General features: G+C 40.3%; 1 protein-coding gene across 1 annotated transcript; it reads right to left on the minus strand.

The window, feature by feature from the left end:
- Positions 1-5,832: 5,832 nt before the first annotated feature.
- cysltr1 (cysteinyl leukotriene receptor 1) lies at positions 5,833-19,678 on the minus strand. Its single transcript, XM_028589883.1, has 3 exons — positions 19,372-19,678; positions 8,111-8,426; positions 5,833-7,165 (listed from the first exon to the last, which is right to left on the minus strand). Exon 3 carries the CDS (start codon positions 7,145-7,147, stop codon positions 6,122-6,124), a length of 1,026 nt encoding a protein of 341 aa, XP_028445684.1. The 5' UTR covers positions 7,148-7,165; positions 8,111-8,426; positions 19,372-19,678; the 3' UTR covers positions 5,833-6,121.
- Between the last annotated feature and the right edge of the window lie 923 nt (positions 19,679-20,601).

The following is a 20,601-nucleotide window of genomic DNA, read 5'->3' on the forward strand; positions in this document are numbered from 1 at the left end:
TTATTTTAGGAACAATCGGGCGGGTCCGGTATTATTCTGCGTGAACATCTTGCGCATGCGCAGAACGGATTGTGCAGGTGGAACGGATCCGTACTGACACCCGCTGTATACTTTCCTGCAGGTTTGTCGGCTTTAAAACTGCGATGACGGTTAGCTAAATATCTCTGGTTGTTTTTTCGGTTGGAACATTTTGTATGTCATGTTTGTGGTGTGGGTGAGCAGAGGGATAATTTTAGTAATTTTAAAATTATTTAATTTATCTTCAGTGTGTATTGGCCAATCAGATTTGTCTTGATTGTGAACACGATAGCATGCATGCGCTCACAGCCACAACGGACGAATTAATGACATTTTTGATGATCGGATTCAGGGTCTGACAGTGTTTATCTGCCGAACTCCAGAGCGCAAATCTACGTTTGGGGGTCCTGTAAGGTAGAGACTGCAGCACCCCTGCCTTTTTCCAGCTTTAAAACCCAGATGGAGCCAAGCCTAGTAAATGATAAAGAAAAAAAATTGTTTATAAATATCTCTGGTTGATTTTTTTACTTTGTTCCACTTAGACTTTTTTGTCCGTTATGGTTTATGTTTACTTGTGGTTGTTTTGAAAATAGGGATAATTTTTAGAAAAATTTTAAAATTATTTAATTTATCTTCATTTTAGTTTATTGGCCAATCAGATATTTTTGTCTTTTTTGATCGCTGGTTTTGGAGTTGGCTGTGCGGTAGGCATTTTGGGATAGAGTTTGTACGCACTGCTAGCACACACAACATGGAGGGAGGAATGACATTTTTGATGAGGTGGATATTCAGGGTACAGAGCCTGTGACAGGCTATCTTTAGTGTTTATCAGCTGAACTGAAATATCTTCCCGCGCCTCTGCGTCCCTGAGTATTGTATGCACCATAAAAAGGTATGTATAAAGGCTTTAGGCTGCCCTACACATTATTCTAGGCCCAGGTTAATATGTAACTACATTTGTATACAATATGTAGTAGGATGTCCCTGCTCCATCTCTCTTTTAGCTCCGGTGTCCTTGACCTAAAAACTGTTGATTTACAATCGTGACAGAAAGGCTGAATGCCTACAATAAAAGCAGTTCTTCCGGAGAGCTCCTCCAACTGTTTCTGTACTCATATGGTAAGCATTACACTACAAAGCTGAGTATGCTCCCCCTGAAGTCAAACAAGTTATATTCTTAACCTTTCCCAAAAACTAATCAATGCTCAGGCCAAGTCATTGTAGGAGTAAACCGCACAGATGAAAGAAATAAAAACGATATTAGTGATTTCCGTTATCCATAACCTCTTTAGAAACAAATGAGTAGGAATTTAGCAGGGACTTTCCTTACTTCTTTGGAATGGCGAGAATCTCCACCGTGAGGTACACAAACACAGCAAGAGTCCCATCTCTAAGATGGCCCTGCTTTGCAGACTGAAACAAACATCTTTTTGTGCAAGTGGAGGAGGCAGCCGATCATGTGCTTGATATTATCTGTTTTGAAATAGTAATACAGTGGCCTTCTATGTTCTAATCAGCAGGGACAGCTTCAGCAGTCTGCAATCGCAGTGTTGTTTTGTATATCTAATTAACCCCTAAATTTATATCTGAATGTTGTAGCTTTATAGAAGGATGTGCCTGCTCTGACCCTTTTTTATATCATTTTTTCTTTTAGCTTGAGTTAAAATGTTTTAAGACTTTTACATTACAAATTAAATTTGTCACAGTGCAACACAACTCCTCTTGTATTGCTTTAGCTCATTGTTTTCTCATCTCAGAGAAAGACAGATCACAAAAAAACAATATAAGAACACGATCAGTCTTGAATGAGTTAGAGAAGGGCTACAATAATGTGTGTGCTGGTGCGACACCCAGTGGACAGAGTTGGTAACCCTGAACATGCGGTCAGTGTGAACATTCCGAGCACAGTGAGGACTACATGTGATCATACTGAACTGAAATGTATCGGAAGATTTATTGATGCGTTTATCATACATAACATGAAATAGAGTTTGCATACAGTAGGAACACAGCAGCATTTTCAGGTGTTTACAAGAGTAGTTTGACGAAATATGCTTGCTTGCTTTCTTGTTAAGAGATAGATGATAAGATCCATGATCCTCAATTCTATGAAAATAAGAGCTACAGACAGCTTAGCTTAGCTGATGACTGGAAACAGGGAACCAACCACATATTGTATGGATTACATAAATTATATACAATCTGTTAATTAGAGAGCTTTAGAGGTGTTTGTAGGTGGATTTGTTACCTTTGGACACAACCCGGCTAGAACCAGAACAGTCTTTGTGCTAAGCTAATCATCAGCCGGCTGTGGTTTCATATTTAGCGTACAGATATGAGCTATTGTTCGTCTAACTCTCAAAATGTCAAACTATTCCTTTAAAGATATAATAAGTAATATTTCTGCAATGTGTCTAAAAACGACTATACCTATGTTATGTATATATTTTAGTTGTGTACATTATCCCAAATGTTTCCAACAATGTTCAAACCCAGAGAAATCTGTCATTTTAATCAATGACGCACGGGCTATGTTGTTTTGGTTACCTGTCAATGGCGTCATATGACCTTTGACCCCTCTAGTTGCTCTAACTTCGGGGAACACCAGATGACACGCCAGAGAGTAAAGTTAATTGTAAATCAGTTTTTTTGCCAGACAGCATCATTTTTTTTTCATTGGTTAGGCTACATGCCACTTTGCAACACAGTACTACTGCCGAGACCTAACCTATTGATATGATATTTTAATATTGATCCAGTTTACTACAATGTGCTATGTTGAAGTGGCTCATGCTTATGCATAGTGGCTAAGCCGCACGGTAACATTATGAGGTTACGATTATAAGCATGCTAGCGCTCTCCAAAAGTCAGTGTTTAAATTCATTGTTTTGATTGAGATACCCCCACTCACGGTTTAAACGTTTATCATCATCCTTATCATTTTTTACAAAAAGATGCGCAGAAATATTAAACATCTATGGCTCAAAAACCACAAATAGGAATCCAAATTGACAGGGCCGGCGATTGCTATAGGCGACCTAGGCAACTGCCTAGGGCGTCAAAAGTGTTGAGGGCGCCGTGTCGCCCTTAGGTCTACTTCCCATTAATAATAGAATTAGAACGACAAGCGAAATAAAACGTGTTTATTAAACATGATCATCCTAAGGCGCCCCCTCAGCCACACGTTTACTGGTCAACCTTTCATTACGCGACGTTTCCCGTCTCAGGTCAGACTTAAACACACGGAGCTCTGAAGCAGACCTGTGCGTCGCTTAGTGTCCTCTCTCTCTGGAGAAATAGAGACGAGCAGCGGCACAGACACCAGGGGCATCGGACCGGGGGTAAAACCAATACTGATTACCAGGGCCCAAGGGGAGAGAGGGCCCTTGAAAAGTCTGGAATATATTTGATTTTACCTGGATATTTTTATTTCCTAATAACATTTCATAATGCATATCAGGTGCAGGTGGATTATTTTCTGAAATATATTGACTTTATTCTTGTAATAGCTTATTGTATTATCACTTTATTTTATGACTCCTCCAAACCTCAGAGAACACAGATGAGATATACTGTATTTTGAATGTGCACAAAGTTTTGAACATGAGCAGAAATCTTGCTCAAACACATCTGAAATATTACAGTCTGGGAGTTTATATATTCATTAAAATGAATTCATATATCATTCAGGTGAATAATTTTAATATGCACATTTAAGGAGGTTACTTCCTCAACAAAAAAAGCAAAAGTGGGAGGAGTAAATGATGCCTAGGATACATGTGTTGTGACTCAGATATATTTGAAAAATGTTGATCTACAGGAGAATAAATAGTTAAAAGCAATATAGAATGCCTGAGAGCCTTACTGCAATATATTCCATTATGTTTTTATATTTGGATTGTAATCTATGTTTCCTTTTTAGATAAAGATATTTCCAGTATAAATTGAAAATAAAAACTCAATCTCGCCTAGGGCAACCAAAGCGTTAGAACTGGCCCTGCAAATTGAGTAAAAGTAATGATAACAAGCATGGTAAATCACAATAACGCATAATAAAAATGGTTATGGCCATTACAACAATAACATTGCCACAAATGTGTTAAAAAAAAAAAACAGTGATATAAATAAGGAGCTGAAGAATAGTTAAGAAAAGGTCCACAGTATACTGCAGAGTTTAGACCTTCTTGGGATATAAGACTAAATTAAAGACATATTACAAGTATCTACAGTATCTACAATACATTCATACACTGATATACTGTGTATTTATATTTGTAATTTGGGAAAACGTTTAGGCAAACAGGCCACTGGTTAATGATAATGCAGCAACAACACCACTTAAATATTGAACACTGCATTCTCAGAATAATAAATAATAAATATAAATTTGAATGAAAAACATCCTCCTGAGACTTGTAACTTAAATGCTTAAATACTCTGTTAATGAGTTAACCCTAATTAGCTTATTGTATTTTTTTTAAGCTTTTCTCTGCCTTTCATAACCTAACCTAACCTCTTTAAACATATCACAAGCTGTTGTTTGATGACCCTCCTGTCTGGTGTAAATGAACTGACCCTTGGCTGGTGGTTTTCCCCAGACTCTGGCCCTGTCTGTCTGTTGGTTATACGGTACATGGTGCTGCTCTTCAAACAGAGTATTTAAAGTGGCCATATTATGCTCATTTTCAGGTTCATAATTGTAATTGGAGACTGTATCAGAATAGGTTTACATGGTTTAATAAAAAAAAAAACACCATATTTTTGTAGTACTGCCCATTGCTGCAGCTCCTCTTTTCACCCTGTGTCAGGTCACTGTTTTAGCTACAGAGTGAGACATCTCAACTTCTGTAACATCTTTGTTGGCAGTCGCACATGCCCAGTAGCTAGGTAAGATCACAATTGCTAGCTAGCTGTTTCTCCAACTTTGGCCTGTACAAGGCAGGATTAGCCGGGAGACTTCTTCTAAACGAGGGCGCACTTCACACTTTGCGTGGAATACCTGCAGAACAGGGACATGGAAGTAGTTCTATACAATTTATTTTGTAGATTATGGTGAACTTGTGTGTGTTGTAGTAGAGTTTTGCCATTGAGAACGAGCTAGCATGCTAACAGTTAGTCACCTAGCCCCCTCGTTTCTGCTAGTGATGTAGAAAGCCGTGCCGATTGTGAACAGCTCACTGGGAGACTGAAGGCAGGACACATTCAGAAACCGGATCTCACTCAGAACACCATGGATGGTATTATTTCAAAGTGTGTATGCGTGTGGAAGCACCAGAGACACAACATAAAACCCCAAATCCCAGAAAAAGTGATTTTTTCCTAATATGGGCACTTTAAGCATTTAAGTTACAAGTCTCAGGAGGATGTTTTCCATTGAAATTGATATTTATTATTCTAGAGAATGCATGCCGGAAGTCGGCTTATTATCGGAAGTTTATACGTTACCATGGCAATGGTACACATAAAAATGGCTGCTGCTCTGACCATTCTGCTACGTTGTTTTGAAAGGAAATGGCCTTTCTATCCATTTTATTTCTATGAAATTACCAATGCCTGGAAGTAAATATCTTCCAGGTCTATGATCGTAAACATTTCACCCAGCTGGACAAGTTTCAATATTTTTCAGAGCTAAAGTGTGCAAATCGCCACAATATCGACCATTGGTGCTTTAATGAAATATTTACACAATGAAATTTTTGATAAATAATCATCATTACCATGGATGTAATGACTAAGTGGGTAAACGCAAATAATAATAAGATTGCATCACTTAACTGTAATGAAGCCTTTAAAACCAAGAAAAGACAACACTTTAAATCCAAAATTTAAGACAATATCTAGTCTAATACATTGATGTCGATGTGATATCGATATATTGGCCAGCCCTAATTAGAAGTAATGATGCTACACTCCTCCTTACAGCAGATCACCTTTTGAGGAAATCTTTGGAAGAAAACCCATTGTTGTGAAGAGAGCACTTACCGGCCAGCGCAGTTAACTGGCCCTAATTAGCTTATTATATATTTATTTGCTTTTTTCTGCCTTTCATAAGCTAAGCTAAGCTCTCTAAACGTATCACAAGCTGCTTGTTTGATGGTGTAAATTAACTGGCCCTCGGCTGGTGGTTTTCCCCGGACTCTGGCTCTGTGGCCGACTTCATCTTGGTTATACGGTACATGGCGCTGCCCTTCATTGACTGGCGCAGGGAGGACAAGCGACTGCGGAAACCCTCTCCAGAGAAAAAATAAAGCAGTGGATCAAAGCATGAATTGGCAGCAGCCAGGCTCAGCGTCACCACAACGGACTTCTGCATGGCAATCTTCTCAGAGCAGTTGCTGTCAGTCCGGGACAGGAAGTGTAGGTGGATGGTGCGCTGCACGTGGTACGGCATGAAACTGACCAGGAAGGTCAGCAGGACGATGACGATCATTCGGATGGCTCTGGTGCCTGTGCCCCGCTGGCGGCGGGCAGCATTGGTGCGGGACAGCAGGGCCCGGACTATGCCAGCGTAGCAGAGCAGGATGACCAGGAAGGGCAGGGCAAAGCCCACCACCAGAGACAAATAGTTCAGCACGACTAGTTTCTGCACACCGTCACCTTGTGGAGGCTCAAAGCACTTGGTTTTATTTGTGACGGAGTCAAAATGCTGGCCAGACATCAGGAAGGGTGAGGATGAAAGACAGGTAAACACCCAGACACCCACACACACCAGGCGAGCACGGCTTTCTGTGACCAGCCGCAGGTTCTGCACAGGGAAGACAATGGCCAAGAAACGTGTGATGGACATGGCAGCCATGAAGTAAATGCTGCAGTAGAGGTTTACATAGAGGGCGTAGGAGCTTATGCGACACAGGAAATCGCCCTGGTCCCACTGGCCCTTTTTCACATAGTATATAACTCTCAGTGGCAGCGTCATGACACACAGTAGGTCAGACACAGCCAGGTTCAGCATGTAGACATGGAAGGGCGAGCTCTGGCGGTATGTTCTGATCAGCACCACCAGGGCCAAACCGTTCCCAACCAGGCCAAACACAGTGATGAGGGAGTAGGCTGTGGAGTAAACCTGGTTACGGAAGTCATCAATGGAGGAACAGTCAGAGTTGCTGCGTGTCAGATTCATGTACTCCATTTGTGGCCACACCTGCAGCTGCACAGACAAATAGAAACAACATGGTGATGTGTGCAAACTGAAAAAGAGAGATCACAGAGTGTGATAACTGGGATATGGCCGATTGTTTCAGAGATGGCCGCTATTATCTGCTGCTGTGCAGACTCCGGAGGAAACGCAGAAAGATAGATAAGAATTTTGAAACTTTACCCTGTTATGATGTTTACTAATTATTAATAATGTTAAAATGTATGTTATTTAGTGTAATATAAAATAATTAGTTAATATATAATAATAGTTATTGACAGTATACATATGATTTCTTATCATGAACAAATACTTAATAAAATATATAAAATGTTACCAGGTTGTTTTTGGGTGAAACAAGGTAAATCCCTTTATGTAAGTCGTGTCGTTTCCTGCTGTAAAGATACTTTTCAGAAATGCTATATATCATATTGTTTATGATGAATTTAGTTGCAACCAACTCTGTGTTGGATGGATTACATTCTGATGAATTCCACTGAAGGACACGGAAGCAGACTGATGCCACATTGTTTGTTTTACTCTCTGTGTATCTGTACATGAGGTGATGAATAATAAAGTAACTTGCATATGTGTAACATTTTGTGGCAACATCAATTGAAAATGCAAATGCAAATTCTAACCTTTTTCTGGCTACCATTGATAATATAAAATGCAGAATGTTGTGCATGTTACTGTAAACCTGTTTTTCTGTGTAGATCTGATGCACAGTTTGCATAGTGAGTAACTTTAATGGATGTTATCAAATCATACATGACTGCTTTCATTGTCACTCTTGTTTGTCTTCTGACTGAGAGAAATATTTAAAGCATGCTGTCTCCTGTACAATCTGAAAATGTGCTCAAACACTTGACATGTTACATTACAGAAAAATGTCTCTGATTTAGCAAAAGTATAACTTTCATAGTTATGAAATGTGGCTCCAACAAAGTGTCCTACCTTAGCGCTGAGTTCCTGGTCTGGTTACAGAGCGGTGCAGTCTGTTGGTCTTCTCTCCTGATTGATGTGAACAACAGCAGTGCGTTTTCAGTGTGTGTCTCCTCCGCCTCTCCGCCTCTCTGCCTCGTCTGCCAGATGTCGTAGCAGCAGTGGGTGGAGGACGCTGCAGCAAGTGGCTGCTTCCTTACAGCCTCAGTTGTTAGAAAGCTTTTCAAAGTAGGACTGGCCTGTCTCGTCTTCTGTGCAGCTCAACAGCATCAAGCCCAATGACATAATCGACCATGCAGCCACACATTTACAGTAAATGGAAAAAGAACTGAGGGTAAAACAAGAAAAGTGCATTATTAATCCTATTCCATTGAAACATTTGCTCTAATTCAGCTTTAGTCACATTTTTACTCTTAATTTTGCGGACACCTAAAGGCCTGTTTTTGCCCTGAACATGCCTAATCTGTCCTTCTTCTTCACAGAACATAAACTCCTGTTCATTATCTATCATCTCATACTTCTGTGTAATTTGCTTGTGTAAGCTTGTCTGGCCTGTTGTACTGTAACTGTCTGTGTATTCTGAAAGTACTCTTTTGACATGACAAATATTTACTTTATTCACGTTGACTAATGTGTACGCTCTGTCACCTGAGGTGCGAGGTGGTAGAGCAAAGAGATATAAAGATGCATGGGTCAAACAAAACCATCCCTGTTGACTGATAATGGAAGACTTTTGTTTATTCCATAGCATTTCCGTTGTTTGTTGCTAATGAGTTTACAGCTGGTAAATTGACTGTGGAAATGGGCATTCATTTTTGCAGTTGAAAGGCCTTGTGTGGTGGAAGGGCAGGGTAATTCATATGTAACTCATTTAGTTGTTAGGCACCAGCAAAGACAAACATTCAGACCCTCTGAATCGTCGTCTATATCAACACCACTGTCTATACATCATCAGAGAAGTAGTACTCAATTAGCTTGATAGTGCATTGAGTGCACCGCAAAGAATAATGGCAGGGGCAGAAAGCTGTGATAAGTGTTTTGACCCTTCTAAGAGATGTTGAAAGTGCATCTGTACTTTCTGAGTCATCCCATTTTAAGTTCTCTGAAGTGGCAAGTTGATGCCCAGAGCCACTATGCTTTTATTTCTCCACCCAGATAGTTCATTTTCGGTATATAACTTAAAGTGATGGTTCGGAGTAATTTCACCCTAGGGTCCTTTGCACCATGAGCTCAAGCCAAACACCCCCCCAGAAGCTTTTTTCAGCTGGTTCTAGCATTGGGAGAGTTAGCGTAGCAGCGTTATCAGCTGAATAGCTTAGCGCAGGGGCTAATGGACCCACGTTTGTATCTGGTAAATGACCCCACTAATAATGCCCGAAATGATACCAAACGTCTACAGTAGTACATATAGGTTATGTACTCATAAAACGATGGATTGGAAAGTTTGTAAGTACACCAGAAGTTTATGAACACTTGCCTGCTAGATTCTGCTCTCTGTTGTTGTTGCTGCTGCCGGCAGTAAGACGAGTGCTTAGGGCTGTCTACAAATTACAACACCGAAAAGAGATGCAACAAAAATATTTTTTAATTTAACTTTTTTTTTTAACTAAGTGCTGTAGTATAACTAGCAGGGGACAAGTAATAACTGAGGTAAGTTTGGAGACATTACCTTATTTAATCATTAAATTAATAAATATTTTTGTCATGGTGCAAAGGACTTTAGGGTGAAATTACTCTGAACCATCACTTTAACCCTGATGTGTGACCTAATTGTTTAATGATTGCACAGTGATTCAGGTCTTATTGTTGGCAAGAGTTACTCTCCTCTTTCCCGGCACTTATCCATACATCAGACATGGCAAGAAAACTGCATTCATTAACAAGTTCATCAGTACTTTAAAAAAAATAACCAGCAAATTCAAATAAAGGTGCACAGATTACAGCTAATAATACCATCTTTCTGCATCTACAGGTGGTAGACAACAAATGGTGGTTGAGTTGAGTGGAGTTTCTTGAGCTGGGAGTGCTTTGTGGATCATAGTTGTAACAATCTGCAAAATCCAATAATGTGGGTGGGCTGTCAAAATGCTTAATAGACTAATAAATGCATCATCGCGGGCAACATCCAGTTTTTATTTGTTAGTGGATTTTCTCTATGTACTCTTGATTGATTGATGCTTTTACAGTAACTGACCACAATGGCTTATTCTGTTTTTGTTAAGTCAACTCAACTACTGTTTGTAAAGGGGCTCAAATGTGGTTCTTTTAGTCAAGATGTAGGTTTTTGTGTTTCCATTGTTACACAGTTGTAACAAATCAATAATTAGCTTTTGCCGAGTGGCTAAAGCTAATTTCTTTGTTAGTCTGATAGGGGAAGCTATCTAAATCTGGGACAATTTAAAAAAAACTAACTGGAAAACTGCCTAATGACATAACAAAACAGCTGGAAATTAATGACAACAGCTGCCTGGTAAAAGGAGCTGTAGAAACAGCAACTCTCCTTAACTCTTAATTTGTGAACTCTGTTAAGGAAATACCAAACTGTAATTATCCTGCACCTCAAGATTTACCATCTATAGATGTCTCTCAATCGGTCTTCTCCCTAACAGATGTCCCTGTTAAAGTATAAACAACTCTGAACTCTCTTAAAAATTCCAAATCAAAGGATATTTTTGTACTGGACGCCATGCTTTTAAAAAGCCATGCAGATACCTTAATTGAACCAATAACAAATAAATGCTTCAATTAGAGAAGGGAAATTTCCAAAAGATTGGAAGTCAGCCATAGCTGTTCCAGTCTATAAAACAGGGGACCCAACTGATGTGAGCAATTACAGGCCTATTAGCATTTTACCAGTTGTCTCAAAAATGGCAGAGAAATGTGTTGTTGAACAAATGACCACCCATCTCAACACTAGCCCTTACACACTGCATCCAATGCAATTTGGTTTTAGAGTAAACCATTCCACTGAGACGGCAAATTGCTTCCTCCTGGAGAACATCAAGCTTAAACTGGATAAAGGAGGTGTCGTTAGGGCTATATTCCTGGATTTTAAAAAGGCATTTGATACTGTTAATCATCAAATACTCATTTCTAGATTAGCCAATTTTAACTTTTTCTCTAACACGCTCAATTGGATGAAGTGTGCAAGGGTGGGTAGTGAAACATCACCCTTGATGATCATTGAGATGGGTGTGCCCCAGGGTTCAATCTTAGGACCTCTCTTATTTAGCTTATATGTAAATGACTTATCATCAATTTGTACAGGGTGTGAAGTTCAGATGTATGCAGATGATACTACAGTGTTTCCCGCACCACTTTACAGCTTAGGTGGCCCGCCTTAACAACACACGCCTGCCGCCTTAATTAAGTCTTCAAAAAAAATTTTAATATCCGCCATGTACAAGTCGCATCAACACAGTCACAGGAAAACAAGGTAACAGCAAGTTGTCAAGATACCACCAATCACAACGGAAAGAGCATTTGCTGCGGGTGGGTGAGTGTAACTGTCGTTTATTCACATTTAAAAAGGGATAAATCGCCATTTCACTGTCGCGTCAGAGTTTGTTAATAAATGTGCGGGCAGCTGGGGCATGCCCGGGCCGAGACGGGGTGAGTGGACTTACCGGAGCGTTGGCATATGGCAGGCAGAGAGCATTTAAATATGTATCTCTGTCCTGTTCTTCACATCAGTGAGGCCTTCTTCTCTTGTTTCAACAAAGTGAATACATGACGAAGTGACTGGAACTATCATCACCTCTCGCGTATGGATTCTCAACGTCCCGGCTGCTGCCCGGTCTTTGAGACACAGCTGTTGTCGGGTTTTTTTTAATACTACACGCGGTTCACAACACACGGTTAGTTAACGTAATTAACACTACACACAGTGAAACGTGTCCTGTTTTTATTTCACGCACACTATCTGCTTTGACTGAGTGAATCTATGGGCTGAGCTATTATCACAGAGCTGTTTGTTTTGAAGAAGAATTGTCAGGCGAAGTGGAAGAGAACGTGTCACGGAGGATAATGGGAGCCATGCCAGTAAAACTGTTACTTGTTTTTAATAGTTTAATGAGCTTAAAATTGCACAGTTTTGAAAAGCTGGTTATTTATTAATTATGAATTATTATTGCAATGTAATACTTAGTGTATTAGTGTAGTAACACACTTACTACCCCCCCGATGCCAACCCTACCACCTTAACTAACACATTTTCTGCGGGAAACACTGTACTATAATATACGTCCATGCAAAAACCAAAAAAGAAGCAGCTTTTAAACTTAATGCAGCAATGGAAAATGTAACTACATGGCTTGAATTGAATTCTCACCTGTGTCTAAATGTAAAGAAAACTGTGTGCATGTTTTTTTACAAAGACACACTTCGCATCTGACTGTGATCACAAAGTCTATGTGTCTGGTGAGATTATTCAAGTTGTCTCTCATGTCAAATATCTCAGTATCATCATCAAAAAACAAGTGAAAAAAGTAATGTGAATAACTAAATACAATCTAGACAATTTTAGGTAAATAAGAAGCTGCCTAACAACTTCAGCAGCAAAGGATTCAATGATCATCACCCATCTACTATATTGTATGACAAGCTGGATGCAAGCAAAAGATACAACCCTTAAAGGAACACGCCGACTTATTGGGAATTTAGCTTATTCACCGTAACCCCCCAGAGTTAAACAAGTCGATACATACCCTTCTCATCTCCGTGCGTGCTGTAATGCTGTCTGACGGCTCCAGCACAGAACATGCAGGTGAATGGTTCCAGTAATCCTACTGCTCCCAATAAGTGACAAAATAACACCAACATGTTCCTATTTACATGTTGTGATTTGTAGAGTCACAGCGTGTACAAAAAACAATGTAACATGAGACACAGCCGTCTTCTAACTGTAAACCAACCGGGAACTATATTCTCAAGCGGAAGAATATAGTACTTGGGCGGAGTGATATGCTCGCAGCAAGCCTGTCTGACAATATAGTTCCCGGTTTGTTTACTGTTAGAAGATGGCTGTGTCTCATGTTACGTTGTTTTTTGTACACGCTGTGACTCTACAAATCACAACATGTAAATAGGAACATGTTGGAGTTATTTTGTCACTTTTGTCACAATTGGGAGTTAGTTGGAACCAGTTACCTGAAGGATCTGTGCTGGGCTAAGCTAATGCTGGAGCCGTCAGACAGCGTTACAGCACGCACGGAGATGAGAAGGGTATGTATCGACTTGTCTAACTCTGGGGGTTACGGTGAATAAGCTAAATTCCCAATAAGTCGGCGTGTTCCTTTAAGCCTTTTCTCTCTCTGTATAAACAGGCCCTCGAAGTGCTAGACAGAAAACACAATAAAATTCTTAACAAATATGCCACCCTTAGTTGGGAAAATCGAATTAAATACAATGTCTTCTGCCTTATGTTCAAGATCCTGAATGGCAAAGCTCCTCCACCACTCAATCATTTTATTAAGCAAATAAATTCTAGGTCTGTTCTGAGAGAGGACTGTCTAACCCCTTACAGGTCCAGCTCCTTTAGTCAATCATGTTTTTCTGTTAGAGCAAACTGTAAGAAACTGCACCACTTACCATAACTTCACACAAAGTCTCAAGTCTTGGATAGTCAGACTTGTGAACATCTCCAGGTACTTTTATATTATTGTTGTTATCACTGCTGACCTGCTGCTAACATGTTTGATGTTTGATATCTTGCCCGGTATCAAATTTTGCCCGCCCTGCATTTCTTTGGTATGTATGAAAAAGTTATTTGTATTTTAACTATTTTATCATCTTTTTAACCTGTGCTATATTAACGCCTCCCTCATGAGCCTATTTCATCTTTTTATTACTGCTTGTTACTGCTTTGCATGGTTGAACGGTGCCCAAGATGGCTCTGGTCTGTGTTGCTTGGCTGTGTTTTGATGCTTGCATGGCTTCTTATACTGAATGTGGATATTGTTGATGTGTAACTGTGCTAATGTCTTGCTGCTTCCTGTAGCTCTGCATGGCTTACTGAGAAAGGTTATTTGTTGCTCTAGCTGTCTGTATGGTGTCTTGTTGACTTCTGTCTGTATAGGTTAACCTGTACTAATGTCTTGCTGTTTCCTGTTTCTCTGGTCTAGAATCATCTGGCCAAAGGACTACAGTTGAAATTTAGCCGGCTGGCTAACACTGGCACATTTACAGAAATGTTGATTAATGTGTGTTGTCTTTATAAAATAAAGAATAAGAATACAAATTTAGGCGCACCGGTTAGCAAGCACATACGTATTACAGAAGCACACACACTTACCTTAAAGCTCCCATATTATGCTCATTTTCACGTTCATAATTGTATTTTGAGGTTGTACCAGAATAGGTTTATATGGTTATTGCAATTATGAACCTGAAATGAGCGTAATATGGACACTTTAAAGAGGAGGCCGCGATGGATAACAAGTGTGTGACTTCGACACCTGACTATGTGGTTTGCGTGCTATCTCCTACTGACAGTCAACACTGGTTTCTTTTTCAACACAAACATAGTCTTTCCCTGAACTTAATCATGACCATGATCGTTCCTTAGACAAGTTGTTTTAGTTGCCTCTGCTAAATTTAAATCTGCATTTTCACTTAATGTAACTGAACCATAGAGGTGGTAGATCAGAAAGCACTCATGTGAGTCATTTGGGAAGGAACTGACAAAATGCTATCATTTAGGCATGAGCACTTGTTAAATTTCTGTTTACTGGATACAGAAGCCCTGCATATTTGAGCTGGACGTAGCAGTTCCTCTGTTCTCCTTTCATGGAAGTGAGAGCAGCTGTTTCCATTGAGCTAACACACACCAGTTATTCCCGTGTGATTAATTTCATCATTTGTATATTCTTTACAATACTGGGAAGTTGTTAAGCTCCCCACCGCTGTTCGCCTGAACTCCTTGCAAAGTACAGTTTAGTTTAGTTAATTTATTACAATGTGACAGATTTATAGAGTTAAGGTTAAAAAAAAAAAAAAAATATTAAAGTCAAAGACTATATATTAATATCTGGGTGGTCTGCTTACACTGAGATCTATTGTAAGTCAAACAGTCCTTTTTGTTGCTCTGACAGAGTTGGTAATACCCTGCAGACTAAGACGTTTATGTAGGTCACAATCTCGGAAATGTACTGTTCATCTCAGCAGTTTGGTGGACAGTTTCACAAAGCGGGGCTCATAGACGGGCCATTTATGTGCCAATGGAGGGAAACAACCAAATTCTTAACCTTTGTGGTTTCCTATTTGCTGACATCATACATGCAGGAGTTGATGTACAGATATTGTTTCACATATCCTGGATGCTTCAGGTGAGTGGAAACAGCAGTAGCTACATCTGACCATTCAGCAATGCATATATGCAAAGTTAATATTACATATAATAGAATAACACTCTATTGGTTCATTTTACAAAAACACAATTAAAGCCATTATTCAGTCATGGTGCAGCATCTCTGTACATGGAAAAAAATATAGTATATTTAAATGATCCTTTACAGCTACATGTGGTTTAATATTTCCATTCACCAAATGAATGGCTTTAGGCCTTGTTAAGATAACATCCCAAACCTAAACAGCGTGGAGGACACAGACAAAGCTGAGTGTGTGAAAAAACGCAAACGCAGATGTATATGTTGTGTGAGAGGAGTTTAGGGGGGGAAGATGGAGTGTGTGTGGGGGGATATTGCTGTTTAGGAGTCTGATGGCCTGTGGATAGAAGCTGCTCTCTCCCCCAGATGTATAGTGGTGTGGGCTGCACCTTCCTCCATCTCCTAGGATCGACAGTTATCTCCTTGGTCTTTTCTGCATTTAAGGAGGGGTTATTTTCCTGACACCAGGACACCAGTTCTGCCACCTGCCTTCTGTATGCAGTCTGCTCACCACCAGTGATCAGCCCAACAACTGTAGCGTCAGCCGCAAACTTGAAAATGCTGGTGTCAGTCTGGGAGGCTACACAGTCATAGGTGAAGAGGGTGTACAGCAGCGGACTCAGCAGGGCTTCATGGTTTCAGTTCATTGCAAGATCATTTTAGTGGTTTTCACTGATAGTGGTCGGGTTGTGAGTCATAAGGCAATCTTTCAATCTTTCAACGGTTATATGAAGTAATCTGTGTCCACCATGAGTCCGTGCAGTAGTAATTTGAGGCATCATGGGTGTATTCCACGTAAGTAAACGGGCAGATTCACTTATCACGCAGGGAAATGTATCTCATCTGCAGGCCTGGAGTTACATCATTTTAGGGGCAAGGCCACTTGGCCAAATGCCAGGGCACCAAGGCCATCAAATAAAACAATGATTTTAAGTCCCTCGGAAGTAATGAATTTTAACTTAAGGTTAACGTTACGTTTTTTAACATTAATCATACAAACATTTGGCTATAATACTCATGAGGCACGTAACACTTCTTAGGCGACTGGGTCAGCTAAGTCAACGTTGTAGCGATCTACAAGCAATGCCTAATGTAACAGAGTTAAAAATGCACTTTATTAATTCTAATTTCCAATTTATATTTAATTTCATTTTAATCATCATTTAATTATTTGTAGGATATTTGTGAATTTTATCTTATTGAGTTTAATTTATTTATCATATTGCTATTGTTTCCTGCGATGTTGCTGCACTGCGCCTCTATTGTACCTCCTAAATTGCCATAGCTTCCGTTTCTTCCTTACAATACCGTCTTGTATTGCTGAGGAGCAGAGGTGCGGATAAGACAGGATAGACCAGAAGCCAATTAATGTGATATAGTCCTCTGCAGAGCAAATAAATCTTGGAAAACCGTCAGCTGAGGTTGTCTGTCTTCATACCCTGTCCACATCTGTTACACTAACATGTTGAGTTTCTTGTCTTATTCATTTGCTAATTCATCAAACTTCCTTAACTCAGCTCAGTCAAGCTTCTCTTCTCAGAGTCACAGCTTTGCGGCGTTGGTACTTTAGGATCATTTCGAAGTCCACTGGTTGGCCTGTGCTAGATTTGTGTCAAACTATTGATAATAAATAGCCCGGTTTTCCAGTGGTTCATACCAGGCCTGAAATCAAACACTAGTTATCTTTTGCTAAACATAACTAAGTAGTTTTCGCGCCTCAACCTAACCAAACTGCGTTTCACAAAGTTAAGGACGTGTTTTAAAACCTAAAGGGCACCCCTTAGGGCACTACATCATGTTTTATCATACATAGGAGCATTCAAGAGAGCATCTTTACTGTGATTGTTTTCCGAACATGGGGGTACCATACTGAGCATCTGAGTCCACCAGTAAGTAATCAGGGCCATAAACAAATACACATTTACCTTAATTTTTATACAAAGTTCGGAAATGTGTACATTCTGCAACACCATCTATTTTTCCAGAGAACATAATATTTATTTCCTTAAAAACCTGTTTGGAAAAACAAGTTATATAAACATATATAAACAGAATATTTAAGAGAGAGGGTTCATTTTCAGTTCATACCAGAGCTCGTACAGAAATACTCACATGTTATGTGATATGCTTAATCACACATCTGGCCTGTTAAACACCATCACGTGCGCGTAGTGTGCACCAAACTAAAACTTAAACCACCTGTTCCCAGTCAACCATCAGAGAAGTGCTGCAACTAATGAATTAAGCAATGCAAACCGTAACGCCAGAGTGAGTTGAGTGATTAGTCAGTTTATGGCTGAGTCACATTGTCTGGCAGAGGTAACAAAGGTATCATTCAGTTCACACCTTAGTTGCCGTGGATATGGTGTATTTTACCACGCCTGCCCTAAAACAACATCCGAAATACTCACAACATGTGTGGGTTGTTAACACTTACACTGTAACAGCAACATAAATCGTTCAATACCTGAAGGTGTGGATACATTTCTTACATCACATATGTGTTCATAATGAGCTATGCAGTTTTGGGAATCTATGTTGATTTGATATTAGTCAGTATGAAAGTTTCTTTCTTGACTGAATGTATGTGAGGAATTTTGGCAACTCGCTCCCTGGCAACCACTCTCCGCATTTAAAGTTCCTTTTTTGGCTCTGTGTTGCATGGAAAAATCAGACAGGTTTACACTGATAACAATGATGCACGGAAACCCCTAGGGCACAGATCCTCCACCAACATGAGTCAGATGTAGTCTGGCTCTCCTCCAGATGAGACAGGATGACATTTGCGGACTGAGCCAGTTGAGTTTAAGCAACCAGCGTTGATAAAGAGAAGAGAGACACACACACACACAGACACACACTCTTTGAGAAGAAGAGGGGCTGGCATGGGGGGAAAGCTAGCAGCCCACATCCAGGTGAAACGGGACAATGAATTTCAATCTCAACTTCCTGTCAGTACACAGGTGAGTCCCTCACAAACAAGATTCAGTTTTAAAGGTAGATACATGTGTTTATTGCATCATCAGTTGAATCCGCATTTGAGGCAATGCATGTTGAGTTTAAAAGATTCTAATATGTCCAATAGACAGATTACTGTAAGAGTCGCATGTATCAAATTCAATGAAATGTAAATCATGTGAGGTGACATAAAACGCATAAAACTCTTCTGTCTGTTTTTAATTGTTGCCATCCATAAACTGATGATAGTGAATGAAGTGTCATAGTGTGCTGCAGGGATGATTCTAGGACCAGACCTTCCTAATGAGAATGTGACACGGATACAGTGCCTTGCTAACCGCTTGGAGCTAGCTACTGAAGAACGTCTACTAACATTTATTGACACTATTAACACTATGGTGGAACTAAACCTGACACTTTATAAGTCACAGTAATAATGACCAATTTTACACAATGTTCTAACATTCAGCAATTTTAGTTGCTTACGTTTCAATTTGGGTTTTAATCTGCGCCATGAAATTACCAACTTCTTCTCTGGGGACTACCAACGTTAAACTTTACAACCGTCTCCTGCTGAGATGATATAAAAAGGGTCTAAAATCGCCCATGGTGTGCCGTATGCTTTTGAGGCCCCTTTAATCCTTTATTTTCAAAGTAAATACATGCCACGCATATGCTTAGATAAAGCCAGGTGAGGTTCTACCTTAGTCATGTTAAATCATGCCTATGACACGGAAGGATTTATGCATGGCTTGTTTGCTTGCCTGGGCCTCTGCCTACTTACACAACACTGTGGCTTAGTCATAAAAAAGGAGAAAGCTGTAAAGAGAATTATGTGGCGTGTTTGCGCCTTTGAATGGGTGGATCAGAGAGGCATGCTGAATAACTATTTATACTAAATAGATTGTCCAGAAGAAGTAGTGAGCTAACCTCCACGTGTTGAACTCTCTGCAGATCAAACCAAAGACAGTCTGGGAGATGAGCTCTTGGTGCTGGCCTGGTTCCACCACAGAGGGAGTGCTCTCGGCCTCTAGAGGATGGCTGCGTTTCTTCTTACTGCTGAAGCTGGTGACGGTGCTGTTGTTCCCCCACACAGCAGGCCTTCCCCTGCTGGTGGGCTGTCTGTTCAGCTTGCGGGCCCTGTTGCTGCTGCGCTCCCCTCACATCTCCACCAAGCCCTCCACTGTGCTCCTGGGCCGGCTGGCTCTCACAGACAGCCTCGTGCTGCTGCACTGGATGCTTCAGCCGGGAGTGCCACTCGTCTGGTTGATGGAGGAGGCGGGCTGTGAAACTACAACGGGCCTCATGGAGGAGGGGGAATCAGTTTGGTGGAGGGAGGCTGTGAGCATGCTCTGTCTGCAGCTGCTTGATGCTCACCACCTGGCCTCTCTGCTCCTGCTGGGGCTGCTGGGACTGGAGGCAACGTTGGTGTCACGCTGGCCTCAACAGACTCGCCGATTCAGGACTTCTCACTGGGCTCAGCTCAGCTGCAGTCTGGTCTGGACACTTGTGCTGCTTGAACTATTGTACTCGCTCCACTCACAACTTTTGTCCAGGCCTCATAATTATTTCACAACGCTACAAACCTCTCAAAGTTCCCCTCTGGGTCTGGTACCTCTTCCCTCCCTTCCAGGTTTCTCCTCATGCCTGAGAAGGACATTATGGCTGGTGAATTTATGGCTGCATTATGTTGTCTTTTATAGCAGAAGAAAGAAGAGTAAGAGCTTCTTTCATTAAGAGTTATTGATATTCTATTTTATTTATATAGTAAAACTATTGTAATATTGCAGGAAATATTCAGAGTAAGATGTCTTTATATGGGCCTTAAATCGAGACTAACTGAACAAATGCCCCTTTTGCTACAATTGCATCACAAAAATTGACATGTGTGCACTTTTACTTTTGTGATAAAACCACTAAAATGTTTATGTGTGACTTTCTAAAACAGTGTAATAGTAGCACAAGTACGGGACACCATAAGAAACTGGTCATACCAGACCAACTGAAGCTGCAGTAGTGTATCGCATAGAGAAAAGGTGCTTTTTGAACTTGACTGTTCATTTGTAAAAAGATGATGACCATTCCAGGAAAGGCATGGATATTGTGAAATGTGGCTTTATGTGGGATCTTCAATCGAAGGTTTCCTCTGTTTACATTGAA

The sequence above is a fragment of the Perca flavescens genome, chromosome 10 (genome assembly GCF_004354835.1).
Source record: "Perca flavescens isolate YP-PL-M2 chromosome 10, PFLA_1.0, whole genome shotgun sequence".
NCBI classification, from domain to species: Eukaryota; Metazoa; Chordata; class Actinopteri; order Perciformes; family Percidae; genus Perca; species Perca flavescens.